This window comes from Oncorhynchus mykiss, chromosome 6 (genome assembly GCF_013265735.2).
Source record: "Oncorhynchus mykiss isolate Arlee chromosome 6, USDA_OmykA_1.1, whole genome shotgun sequence".
Classification (NCBI taxonomy): domain Eukaryota; kingdom Metazoa; phylum Chordata; class Actinopteri; order Salmoniformes; family Salmonidae; genus Oncorhynchus; species Oncorhynchus mykiss.
In genome coordinates this window covers 83,676,310-83,689,748 of record NC_048570.1, presented here as the reverse complement: position 1 = coordinate 83,689,748, position 13,439 = coordinate 83,676,310, and the positions used below count along the sequence as shown (strand labels likewise).

At 45.0% G+C, this 13,439-nt stretch overlaps 1 protein-coding gene across 5 annotated transcripts in view; it reads left to right on the top strand.

Moving 5' to 3' along the window:
* Window positions 1-13,439, top strand: part of LOC100136088 (pro-interleukin-16) — a 57,694-nt gene that overhangs the window by 15,216 nt on the left and 29,039 nt on the right. For 4 of the 5 annotated variants that reach the window (XM_036981208.1, XM_036981210.1, XM_036981207.1 and 1 more), the window contains exons 4-9: window positions 6,173-6,315; window positions 8,237-8,405; window positions 10,853-10,999; window positions 11,396-11,501; window positions 12,185-12,333; window positions 12,969-13,079. In XM_036981208.1, coding sequence (XP_036837103.1) covers window positions 6,173-6,315; window positions 8,237-8,405; window positions 10,853-10,999; window positions 11,396-11,501; window positions 12,185-12,333; window positions 12,969-13,079 — 825 coding nt within the window. The remainder of the gene's footprint in view (window positions 1-6,172; window positions 6,316-8,236; window positions 8,406-10,852; window positions 11,000-11,395; window positions 11,502-12,184; window positions 12,334-12,968; window positions 13,080-13,439) is intronic. The other variant, XM_036981211.1, reaches the window with a different exon arrangement.

Genomic DNA, 13,439 nt, shown 5'->3' with positions numbered 1-13,439 from the left:
CTGTTCAGGCCAACCTTCAGTCAGATTGATGTCAGGAAGTAGTGTTCTGTAGCAGACTGATTCTGTTCAGGCCAACCTTCAGCCAGATTGATGTCAGGAAGTAGTGTTCTGTAGCAGACTGATTCTATTCTGGCCAACCTTCAGGCAGATTGATGTCAGGAATTACTGTTCCATAGCAGACTGATTCTATTCAGGCCAACCTTCAGCCAGATTGATGTCTGGAAGTAGTGTTCTGTAGCAGACTGATTCTGTTCAGGCCAACCTTCAGTCAGATTGATGTCTGGAAGTAGTGTTCCATAGCAGACTGATTCTATTCAGGCCAACCTTCAGCCAGATTGATGTCAGGAAGTACTGTTCTGTATCAGACTGATTCTGTTCAGGCCAACCTTCAGCCAGATTGATGTCAGGAAGTAGTGTTCTGTAGCAGACTGATTCTGTTCAGGCCAACCTTCAGTCAGATTGATGTCTGGAAGTAGTGTTCTGTAGCAGACTGATTCTGTTCAGGCCAACCTTCAGTCAGATTGATGTCTGGAAATAGTGTTCTGTAGCAGACTGATTCTGTTCAGGCCAACCTTCAGTCAGATTGATGTCTGGAAATAGTGTTCTGTAGCAGACTGATTCTGTTCAGGCCAACCTTCAGTCAGATTGATGTCTGGAAGTACTGTTCAGTAGCAGAACATAAATCAGACTTCATGCATGAATGAACGCTACTTACTTCGTCATTAGGATAACATGAGGACTATGTCACAAGAAAATGTGATCCTATGTACATTCAGAGAGAACCCCAAGGTTACTCTAAAGTTCATGAATGAACTCTACTCATAAAGGTGGATTCGGTGGATTCCATGTTAGGTGGATTCCATGTCAACTCATTAATAATTCATTTGTTGATACTGAAGTGGAAGGCTGTCATATAAAAACTGTCATACAAAAATCCTACTGTTGATTATGACAAGACACACCTGGTGGGTGAGACAGAGGAGAGAGCTTGTTAGTGTCCAACCGGTCACAAATTAATTGAGAAGTTCACATAGAAAAAAAGTATTGATTCCTTTTCAAATCAACCCCTGAACTGGCCTAGGAGAAATGGAATTGAGCCCAATCCTGCTACTCTGAGCTGAGAGAAGGCTATGTCACAGGACAGTTGATAACAGACATTCAGATATATGGAAAAAGATCACAATTGAAACAAACATTGAGCAGACATTCACTGTGTTTTTACATTGTTTTTTATTTATATCCTGTGCCACATTAGAATGTGTGTTTAATACCTCTGGGTTGTTCTTTATATTCAGATAGAGATATATAATGGAAGAAGGAGAAACATTGAAGGAGATATAAAGAGGGGGTCCTTGTGCTGCAGGTTACTGTTTCACCCACCAGACCAGACTCAGCCACTACACCCCACAGTCAGACTACAGCATTTTACCTCAAACAATGTGAAGCCATAGTGGGTGTGGGGCAATACCTTTACTATGGTTCCAAACATGGCTCCTGCATTTCATAAGGACAATGTCTTGTTAGATTTAAGTTAATCATATGGTTCTCTTTAAAAAGGAGCCTAAACACACTAGTGGTTGTCTCATAAAGTTAACTTACACACACTGTGGTACAGTTCATAGACCTATAAACGCTCTACCACTCTGCTATTTGTTCTGAAGCTGTCAACCCGTTAACTCAAGGTCTTGATTTGGTCATAAAGCTGGCTTTTATAACCCTGCATAGAGGTGCCCTTGTGTTGGCTCTGCTGGACTGGACTGTGTTGGTGTAAGAAAAGGCCAGGGGTGCCATATGTATCTAACGTCTCAGAGTAGGAGAGCTGATTTAGGATCAGCTTTGCCTTTTAGATCACGATGAATAAGATAATACAGATAGGGGTGACCTGATCCTAGATCAGCACTCCTACTCTTAGCTGCTCGATACACACGCAGTATGTACAGTGGCCCTAAAGTTATACGGTGGCCCTAATGGTCAAATTAGCTTTGTTCCAGGCAATGTGTTGCCTTAACCCCTCTGAAGATCCATCCCCAACTTCCCTGATTTTACTCTCTGAACAAACATATTTTATGCTATCGTGATATGTTGAAACCATCCATATGAACCATTCAAATCAGCATAATGCAGCTTCATCAACTGAGTGCTAGCCTTTTCACATACTTGTATCGCTCCTTGACTTATAACACCCTTGTCTAATGAATGGCGCCAGAGAAGTAGGCTGACGTTTTACGTGTTCCTATCCAATTGTGTTTCTTTGTGTTGTTTGTAACTTATTTTGTACCTTAATTTGTACATAATGTTGCTGCTATCCTCTCTTATGACCAAAAATAACTTCTGGACATCAGAACGGCGATTACTCACAACGATCTGGCAGAATCCAATTTTTCGTTTAACGAGTCTGACAAGCCCAACGCGAATGATATACAGCTTTCCCGGGAACAGGCCCAGATCCCCGTCATTTGCGCCAGAGGGCGGGCTGCCTTCTGAGAATTTGTAGGCGATCGGAAAAACCCCACTGCCATCCATTCTGCTAGCAAACGTGCAATCTTTGGAAAATAAAATAGATGACCTACGTGGAAGATTAAACTAGCAATGGGACATTCAAAACTGTAATATCTTATGCTTCACAGAGTTGTGGCTGAACGACAACATTATCAACATACAGCTGGCTTGTTATATGCTGTATCGGCAGGATAGAACAGCGGCGTCTGGTAAGACAAGGGGCGGCGGACTATGTATTCTTGTAAATAACAGCTGGTGCAGGATATCTAAGGAAATCGCGAGGTTTTGCTCATCTGAGGTAGAGTATCTCATGATAAGCTGTAGACCACACCATCTTCCTAGAGAGTTTTTATCTGTGTTTTTCGTAGCTGTCTACATACCACCACAGACTGAGGCTGACACTATGACCGCACTCAATTAGTTGTATTCCGTCACAAGCAAACAGGAAAACGCTCACCCAGAGGCGGTGCTCATAGTGGCCGGGAACTTTAATGCAGGGAAACTTAAATTGGTCTTACCAAATTCCTATCAGCATGTTAAATGTGCAATCAGAGGGGAAACAACTCTGGACCACCTTTACTCTACACCCAGAGACACATAGACAACTCTCCCTCACCCTCCATTTGGCAAATCTGACCATAATTATATCCTCCTGATTACAGGCAAAAATTTAAGCAGGAAGCACCAGTGACTCGATCAATAAAAAGTGGTCAGATGAAGCAGATGCTAAACTACAGGACTGTTTTGCCAGCACAGACTGGAATATGTTCCGGGATTGCTCCGATGGCATTGAGCAGTACACCATATCAGTCATTGGCTTCATCAATAAGTGCATCGATGACGTCGTCCCCACAGTCACCATATGTACATACCCCAACCAGAAGCCATGGATGACAGGCAACATCAGCAGTGAGCTAAAGGCTAGAGCTGCCGCTTTCAAGGAGCTAGACCCGGAAGCTTATAAGAAATCCTGCTATGCCCTCCGACGAACTGTTAAACAGGCAAAAGCATCAATTCAGAACTAATATCGAATTGTACTACACCGGCTCTGATGCTCATCGGATGTGGCAGGACTTGCAAACCATACAGACTACAAAGGAAAGCACAGCCGAGAGCTGCCCAGTGACACGAGCCTATCAGACGAGCTAAACGTCTTCTATGCTCGCTTCGAGGCAAATAACACTGAAACATGCATGAGAGCACCAGCTGTTCCAGAAGACTGTGTGCTCATGCTCTCCACAGCCGATGTAAGTAAGACCTTTAAACAGGTCAACATTCACAAGGCCGCAGGGCCAGACGGATTACCAGGACATGTACTGCGAGCATGCGCTGACCACCTGGCAAGTGTCTTCACTGACATTTTCAACCTCTCCCTGTCCGAGTCTGTAATACCAGCATGTTTTAAGCAGACCACCATAGTCCCTGTGCCCAAGAACACTAAGGTAGCCTGCCTAAATGACTACCAGCCCGTAGCACTCACGTCTGTAGCCATGAAATGCTTTGAAAGGTTGGTCATGGCTCACATCAACACCATTATCCCAGAAGCCCTAGACCCACTCCAATTTGAATACCACCCCAGCAGATCCACAGATGATGCAATGTCTATTGCACTCCACACTGCTCTTTCCCACCTGGACAAAAGGAGCACCTATGTGAGAATGCTATTAATTGACTACAGCTCAGCGTTCAACACCATAGTGCCCTCAAAGCTCATCAATAAGCTAAGGACCCTGGTACTAAACACCTCCCTCTGCAACTGAATCCTGGACTTCCTGACGGTCCGCCCCCAGGTGGTAAGGGTAGGTAACAACACATCCGCCACAGTGATCCTCAACACGGGCCCATCAGGGGTGTGTATTTAGTCCCCTCCTGTACTCCCTGTTCACTCATGACAGCATGACCAGGCACAACTCCAACACCATCATTAAGTTTGCCGATGACACAACAGTGGTAGGCCTGATCAACAACAACGACGAGACAGCCTATAAGGAGGAGGTCAGAGACCTGGCTGTGTGGTGCCAGGACAACAACCTCTCCCTCAACGTGATCAAGACAAAGGAGATGATATTGGACTACAGGAAAAAGAGGGCCGAGCACGCCCCCATTCTCATCGATGGGGCTGTAGTGGAGCAGGTTGAGAGCTTCAAGTTCCTTGGTATCCACATCACCAACAAACTAACATGGTCCAAGCACACCAAGACAGTCGTGAAAAGGGCACGACAAAACCTATTCCCCCTCAGGAGACTGAAAAGATTTGGCATGGGTCCTCAGATCCTCAGAAAATTCTACATCTGCACCATCGAGAGTATCCTGGTTGCATCACTGCCTGGTATGGTAACTGTTCGGCCTCCGACCGCACGGCACTACAGAGGGTAGTGCATACGGCCAAGTACATCACTTGGGCCAAGCTTCCTGCCTCCAGGAACCTCTATACCAGGCGGTGTCAGAGGAAGGCCCTAGTTATAGACGGTTCTTTCTGCTACCGCACTGCAAGCAGTACCGGAATGCCAAGTCTAGGTCCAAGAGGTTTCTAAACAGCTTCTACCAACAAGCCATAAGACTCCTGAACATCTAATCAAATGGCTACCCAGACTATTTGCATTGCCCCCACCCACCCTTTTACACACCTGCTACTCTCTGTTGTTATAATCTATGTATAGTCACTTTAATAACTCTACCTACATGTACCTAAATTATCTCGACTAACCGGTGCCCCCGCACATTGACTCTGTACCGGTACCCCCCTGTATATAGTCTCCACATTGACTCTGTACCGGTACCCCCCTGTATATAGTCTCCACATTGACTCTTTACCGGTACCCCCCTGTATATAGTCTCCACATTGACTCTGTACCGGTACCCCCCTGTATATAGTCTCCACATTGACTCTGTACCGGTACCCCCCTGTATATAGTCTCCACATTGACTCTGTACCGGTACCCCCCTGTATATAGTCTCCACATTGACTCTGTACCGGTACCCCCCTGTATATAGTCTCCACATTGACTCTGTACCGGTACCCCCCTGTATATAGTCTCCACATTGACTCTGTACCGGTACCCCCCTGTATATAGCCTCCACATTGACTCTGTACCGGTACCCCCCTGTATATAGTCTCCACATTGACTCTGTACCGGTACCCCCCTGTATATAGCCTCCACATTGACTCTGTACCGGTACCCCCCTGTATATAGTCTCCACATTGACTCTGTACCGGTACCCCCCTGTATATAGTCTCCACATTGACTCTGTACCGGTACCCCCCTGTATATAGCCTCCACATTGACTCTGTACCGGTACCCCCCTGTATATAGTCTCCACATTGACTCTGTACCGGTACCCCCTGTATATAGTCTCGCTATTGTTATTTTACTGCCGCTCTCTAATTGCTTATTACTTTTCTTTCTTATTCTTATTTGTACTGTATTGTTGGTCAGTGGCTCGTAAGTAAGCATTTCAATGTAATGTTGTTTTCGGCGCATGTGACTAATGACATCTGATTTGATTTGAAGAAAACAAAGTTGAGCATGTTGGAACCTCATCTCTCTTGCGACTGTATTGGAGCAGGAGAGTACTGTCCCTGCATAGATAGCCCCCTTGTCCTATTGGCACAGGAGAATTCTACCCCTGCCTAGATATCCCCTTGTGCTAATTATCTGTCCTATTGGTGCAGGAGAGCAGTATCTGGAGGATGTGTGTAACGACGGGGGCGGGTGAGGAGGGTCTGGGCCGACAGACTGGCGATAGCAGCCCCCAGACGGAGGACAAAGAACCCAGTGTGGAGCGAGGGAGGAAGGGAGGAGGGGATGGACACAGGTAACAAGCCATACAGATATAAGCAGACTGCTATAATGCTTTATAACTTGTTGTAAGCAGGTCTGTGCCTTTATAATGTTTTCTTAAAGGGACACGTCGGGATTATATCAATGAGGTTCTTTATATACACTATATATACAAAAGTATGTGGACACCCCTTCAAATGAGTGGATTTGGCTATTTCAGCCACACCCGTTGCTGACAGGTGAGTAAAATCGAGCACACAGCCATGCAATCTCCATAGACATTGGCAGTAGAATGGCCTTACTGAATAGCTCAGAGACTTTCAACGTTGCACCGTCATAGGATGCCATCTTTCCAACAAGTCAGTTCGTCAAATTTCTGCCCTGCTAGAGCTGCCCGGTCAACTGTAAGTGCTGTTATTGTGAAGTGGAAACGTTTAGGAGCAACAACGGCTCAGCCGCAAAGCGGTAGGCCACACAAGCTCACATAACGGGACCGCCATGTGCTCAAGCACGTAAAAATCACCTGTCCTCGGTTGCAACACTCACTACCGGGTTCCAAACTGCCTCGGGAAGCAACGTCAGCACAATAACTGTTCGTCGGGAGCTTCATGGAATGGGTTTCCATAGCCGAGCAGCCACACACAAGCCTAAGATCACCATGCGCAATGCCAAGCGTCGGCTGGAATGGTGTAAAGCTTGCTGACATTTGACTCTGAAGCAGTGGAAACGCATTCTCTGGAGTGATGAATCACGCTTCACCATCTGGTAGTCCAACTAATCTGGATTTGGTGGATGCCAAAAGAATGCATCCTGCCCCAATGCATACTGTAAAGTTTGGCGGAGGAGGAATAATGGTCTGGGGCTGTTTTTCATGGTTCGGACTAGGCTCCTTAGTTCCAGTGAAGGGAAATCTTATTGCTTCAGCATACAATGACATTCTAGGCCAGTGGTTCCCAACTGTTTTGCTTACTGTACCACCAACTGAATTTTGCTCTGCCCGGAGGGCCCCTGAAATACCCCCTCATGTGCATTTTATCAGTAGACCTATGGTCTCATGAGTCTTCTCATGTAACCCCTGAGGATAGGCCAAACCTAGTACCCCTGGTTGGGAACCACTGTTCTAGATGATTCTGTGCTTCCAAGGTTGTGGGAACAATTTAGCTTACCTACCAACTTACCTCAACCCCATCGAACACCTTTGGGATGAATTGGAACGCTGCCTGCGAGCCTGGCCTTATCGCCCAACAGCAGTGTCCAGACTCACTGATACTGTTTTGGCTGAATGGAAGCAAGTCCCAACAATGCAATGTTCCAACATCTAATAGAAAACCTTCCCAGAAGTGGGAAGGGGGGACCAACTCCATATTAATGCCCATGAATTTGTAATGAGATGTTCAGTGAGCTGGTGTCCACATACTTTTGGTCATACTTCCCCAGAGTTAGATAAACTCATGGATAATATTTATATGTCTCTGTGTCCAGCATGAAGGATCTTAGAGGTACTTTTGCGAGCCAATAATAACTAGCATTAGTGCAGTTACTGGAAGTCTATGGGTATCTACTAGCATGCTTCATACTGGACACAGAGACATACAGATGGTATCCATGAGTTCATCTGATTCTGGGGAGGTGGATAAGAGGCCTCATGGCCAAAATCCAGAAGTATCCCTTTCAGGTTTATTATTATTATGTTATGGCTTTCTATGTAATACATTTTGAACTGATTCAACAAGGCTGTTAACATAGTGCATTATACCTGTCAATTCATGGTTTTTCTAAGATGGCCGTACCAAGTCTTGTGTACATCAGTTTGGGGGAATGCATGCAGCAGATTGCCAAAGTGTACTGCCTAATGCACCCACACTGCCAAACAACAGTGGTTATTTTGTTATGTTTAGTTCTCAGAGAAAAGCTTCTGTCTAACTGTGTCTTTCTTCCTGCCTCTCCTGGAGCAGTTACCTTCAGAGTACAGACAAGCCTGCACCTTTTAACGGACAGTGTCTGAACGGCCATGCCAGGACAGAGGGGGAGAGGCAGGCCAAGAACGGCCATGCTGCAAGGACAGAGGGGGAGGGAGGGAGGCAGGCCGCCTCCAGGAACAGCCACATAACAGCCTACAGTGAGGTAGTACCACTCACATCCCACTTGTTCTGTTGCTGAAATGAAGAAAAAATAAAAATGTTGGCACTTCATACCAGACCTGGGTTCAAATAGTATTTGTTTTACTTCAAATACTTTGAGCCTGCTTGGAGTGGGAGAGGTTTGCACTTGGGGACTATTCCATTTTTTCCATAGACAACTGCTATGCTGGCCATTCTAAATGAATACATCCCATAATATGTTCCTGTGAGTCCCAAATGGCACCCTATTCCCTGTATAGTTCACCATTTTTGACCAAAGTATTGACAATATAGAGAATAGGGTACCATTTTGGACCCTCACTATAATACAGATTTGACACTCCACCTGTGTTACAGTAGTTTATTCTCCGCCATCCCTCTAGCCACTAAGTCTGTGTGGGTCTGGCATTTCTTCACATGCTGTAGCCACATTCCCATCCTACACCCACCAGACACTGGTCCCAGACAACACTTGGCCCAGATGGAATCTGTGGGGCAGAATATCTGCATTGCTTCAGAAATGGAATGAGTTGAAATGAAACCAAACAGTGCAGTAAAGCCTTCCTAGCCACAGTCACTGCACCGACCCTATGCAGTGTAGTTGTACGGGATGAAGAGCTGCGTAGTAACATTGACAGAGACAGTTCCAAAGGATCAATCAATCAAATTGATGAGGGCCCATCCTCATTTGGCTGAACCGTGTAGAAAAGAGTCTCAAAACAGAAATTGAATAGGAAGAGATGACTTACTCTGCAGTTGGCTATTTGGTGAAAAGGGAGAGAGAGATTACATTTCCCAGTAGGGTCATATCTCATGAATGGATATAGAGTGTGAGTTCTGGCTTAAGAGTTCATTCTACTTCCCCCACTGCTGTTGATGCAGCTTTCACACTACGTGGAAGGAAGGCCCTCTCACATCTTCGTCCCTCATCCAATGTGTAATCATTTTACAGAGGTCGGACTGAGGACATGTTGAAGCTCTCTCATGCTAGGTCACACTACATCTGACCAAGCCAAGTCCCCATCTGTTTGAGATGATACAGAAGTCTATACTGCAGAGACTCAGAGGGAGAGAGAGACAAAGGATGTGACAGAGAGAGAGAGAGACAGAGAGAGAGAGAAAAACAGAACGCGACAATAATTTGTGCCAGGTGTGATATCCCTCCTAAATAGCTTGGGATAATGTTCCTATCGACCCAGTAAGGCCAGCAGGCTAGTCTCTTTTTATTAGTATGTAACTGTTATGAAAGTTGTATTTTTTAAACGCCACTTTAAACGTGTACATGACACTGCAACAAAATTTCCCCATGGGATACAATAAAGTCAGTAATGTAAAGAGAGAGAGAGAGAGAGAGAGAGAGAGAGAGAGAGAGAGAGAGAGAGCAAGTGAGAGAGCAAGTGAGAAAGAGAGATACAGACAGAGAATAAGAGAAGGAAGGGACAGACAGCAGGACAGAATGTCTAGAACATGTGACAACTTTGGACTCTGCTGATTGTGTTTTGAACCCTGTTTCAGTCTCTCCTTCAAATGTTTCCTATAAGACTCCGTCCTGCCTCTAGCAGAGAAATAGCAGTGGTGAAAAAACTACCCAATTTCCAATCTTGAGTAAAAGTAAAGATACCTTAACAGAAAATGACTCAAGTAAGTGTAAGTCATCTAGTAAATATACTTAAGTATCAAAAGTAAAAAATAAATGAATAAATTGTTTTAAGCAAACCAGACGGCATCATTTCCCCCCCACAGATAGCCAGGGACACACTCCAACACTCAGACATCATTTACAAATGAAGCATGTATGTTCAGTGGGTCCGCTAGATCAGAGGCAGTATGGATGACCAGGTATGTTCTCTTGATAAGTGTGTGAATTTGACCATTTTCCTGTCCTGCTAAGCATTCAAAATGTAACGAGTACTTTTTGGTGTCAGTGAAAATGTATGGAGTAAAAATTACATTATTTTCTTTAGGAATGTAGTGAAGTAAATGTAAAAGTAGTCAAAAATATGAATAGTAAAGTACAGATACACAAAAAACGACTTAAGTAGTACTTTCAAGTATTTTTACTTAAGTACTTTACACCACTGAGAAATAGTATGTGTTGTTATGGAGAACAAATTGAAAACAGGAAATTCAATAATCAAATCAGACTTCTCTAACTGAAGTGAGAAGGTGCTTAAATATATTAACTAATATATTCCAGAAATTATCCAAAAAGGCAGTCAATGGCCAAATGCAGTTTTAGATATTTTAGTAGCTTATTAGTTCATTTTAATTCCACCAATTTCTTCCAAACATTTAAATATTATATTCACACGTTTTATTTGGAATAATTCTGTGTCTTACCCAATCAGTATAAGTCCAAATAATTCTCTCCAATCATAGAAAGATTGGCACTTGTACAACATTAAATTCCATAACGATTCAACTTTGAGTCCTTTCTGTGTGTTTTTGTAGGAAAGCTCAACATGTGAGCAGCAGCCCCAGTCCCCTGGAGGTCTAACCCTGGCCCCCCTGCACTCGGCCCCCCTGTGCCTGGCAGACCCCCTGGCAGTGACCAACTACACAGAGACAGAACAAACTGGGAACAACAACCACCTCAAGGTATCAATTAGGACTCTTCTGAGTCCTCTTGATAAACATTCACAGCCTGTTTGGTTCTGTGTATCGTCATTATCTTTAGGCTTTAACTTTTTAAATTGTTGTTTGAACGTCCATTTCCCTCCAAGAGTGGATGAATACCTTGGTTGAGTTCAGTAGGGCACATCATTGTAAAACATTTTGAAACAGAAAACAAAACGTCCAGGTAGTCCTTCCTTAGTCTGGGTACCAGTCTGTTAAGCTAACATTCTACTCCTCCAGGGTAGCACAGGATATGGAGTACAAGGAGTGGAATGTAAGCGAAACAGACTGGCAACCAGCCTGGTCTGCCTCTGTTTCAGTGTGTTTTCCTCCGTTTGGTGCCTAATGAACATCACCCTGGTGTGCTGTGTGCTGTAGTTGGCAATCCCAGAGGTGAATGAGGACAGAGGTTGGGACACAGAGAGGAGAGGACATGGTCTTCAGGGACAGACAGTCTGCAAGAGGACCCGCTCCAACTCTACCAGTAACACACACACACACACACGCGCACGCACGCACACACACACACACACACGCACGCACACACGCACGCACACACGCACGCACGCGCACACACACACGCACACGCGCACGCACGCACACACACGCACGCACGCACACACACACGCACGCACGCACACACACACACACACACACACACACACACACACACACACACACACACACACACACACACACACACACCAATATGGGGCCTGTAAGGCAGTTGTCATGAGTTTCCTGTGGTACATCATTAGATGCTATTAAGTGATTTCCTTCCTTTCCTACAAGAACATGAGGACATCATCATCTCTAACTGGATGTTGAGTTTGTCACATCCTGCACAGATGTTTTATAAACTCTGGAAATGACTGAATATAATGATGCTTTAAATTGACCTGGGTATGTTTTGTAAGTCACTTGTTTTAACAAATGTCATTCCTTGCTGTGTGAGCAACTAGCCTTTCCCTGTTTTGACCTGCTTTTGTGATGAGTAACCAAGCCTCTTGTTAGCTCCCAGAGAAAATGTCGTAGGCTTTAGCTCACTGGGCTAATGTGGTATTGAGGGAAGCAGATAACCCAGGTTCCATACAGTTGGTGTCGAGGGTTTTTGCTTGGTCTCTGGATGGTATTGAATCACATGGCATTGTATTGCATTGTGCTCAGGTGTCCATCCATACTGGATTGGAGACCTGGACACCATTATCCTGAAGACGCCTGAGCTTTGCGGGAGCAACACCCACGGAACCGTCGGTTTCTTTGGCAGCAGGAAGTCCCAGTCCCAGCAGCTGGAGTTTCCTCACAACCCCAACCAGGTGTGTGTGTGCGCCTGTCTGCCTACCTGCCTTGAGAGTTTCTGTACCTGCAAATGCTCTGATTACAATGAATCCAGATTGGTACTGACTCATTACATTCCTGAGGTTTCTACGGTAGCTGTTGCTCCCATTGCCCTGTTTGTTCAATTTGAGTTCTCATGCAGACAGCAGGTTTTTCAAAAAAGAATAAACGTTTTGATTCAATTAAGTTCTTGGAAGGGGACTAAACTATTTCCTCTTTTTTCATTATAATCACGACATAATTCAATTATTCGCTCATACAGTGAGAGACCGTCAGAGTGAGACAGAGAGAGGAGAAAAATATGTATCTGTTCAGAACGTCAGAACAATACGAAAAGAAGAGAGATTAAAAACAGGTGTAGAAATCACTTCCAAAAAGCATCTGGAACTAGTCAACTCAATTTGTCAGCCTTCTTCCTGCTTTGCAGAACTTGGCTAGCGAGCGAGGAAAAGTGTGTGTGTGTGTGAAACCAGTGTGTGTGTGTGTGTGTGTGTGTGAAACCAATGTATGTGTGTGTGTGCGTGAGGCCTCGCCTCACGTGTGTGTGGAACCTGACTGAGGGTGTTGTCTCCCGTCTGTCCCCCTCCTCCCCCTTCTCCTCCCCCCTCCCCAGCCCGTTCCCCGTCCCTCTCGCTCTCTTAGCTCCGCCCATCTGGTCCACTCCTGCAGTAACGTCCAAGCCTTCATCATCTGTAACATTGTGCTGATGAAGGGCCATGGCAAGGTAATTATGCAGCACGTTTGAACATCTGCTCCAGGAGCTTGAACGCAGCCCGTGGCCCTGAGGCTAATCCATAATAAAGCATCATTGTTTGCTCTACCATGGAGTACTATGGAGTAGCATCCAATCTTTAAACATACTAATGATGAGTTGTTGCTTTGGCCCTGGGTTCTCCCTGACCATATAACCTAATGGGAAAACTCCTAGTTACATTTAAGCCCACCCCCTCAGTGCTATTGGCCGGGTTAATATTTTTTGTTACCAGAAATGAAACTACAAATGACCTCTTTAAAGGGGGTGAATACTCCTCCTTAAAGGTGCAATCTGTAGTTTCAAGTCTCTCCTAACTGTTGTATTGTCCCA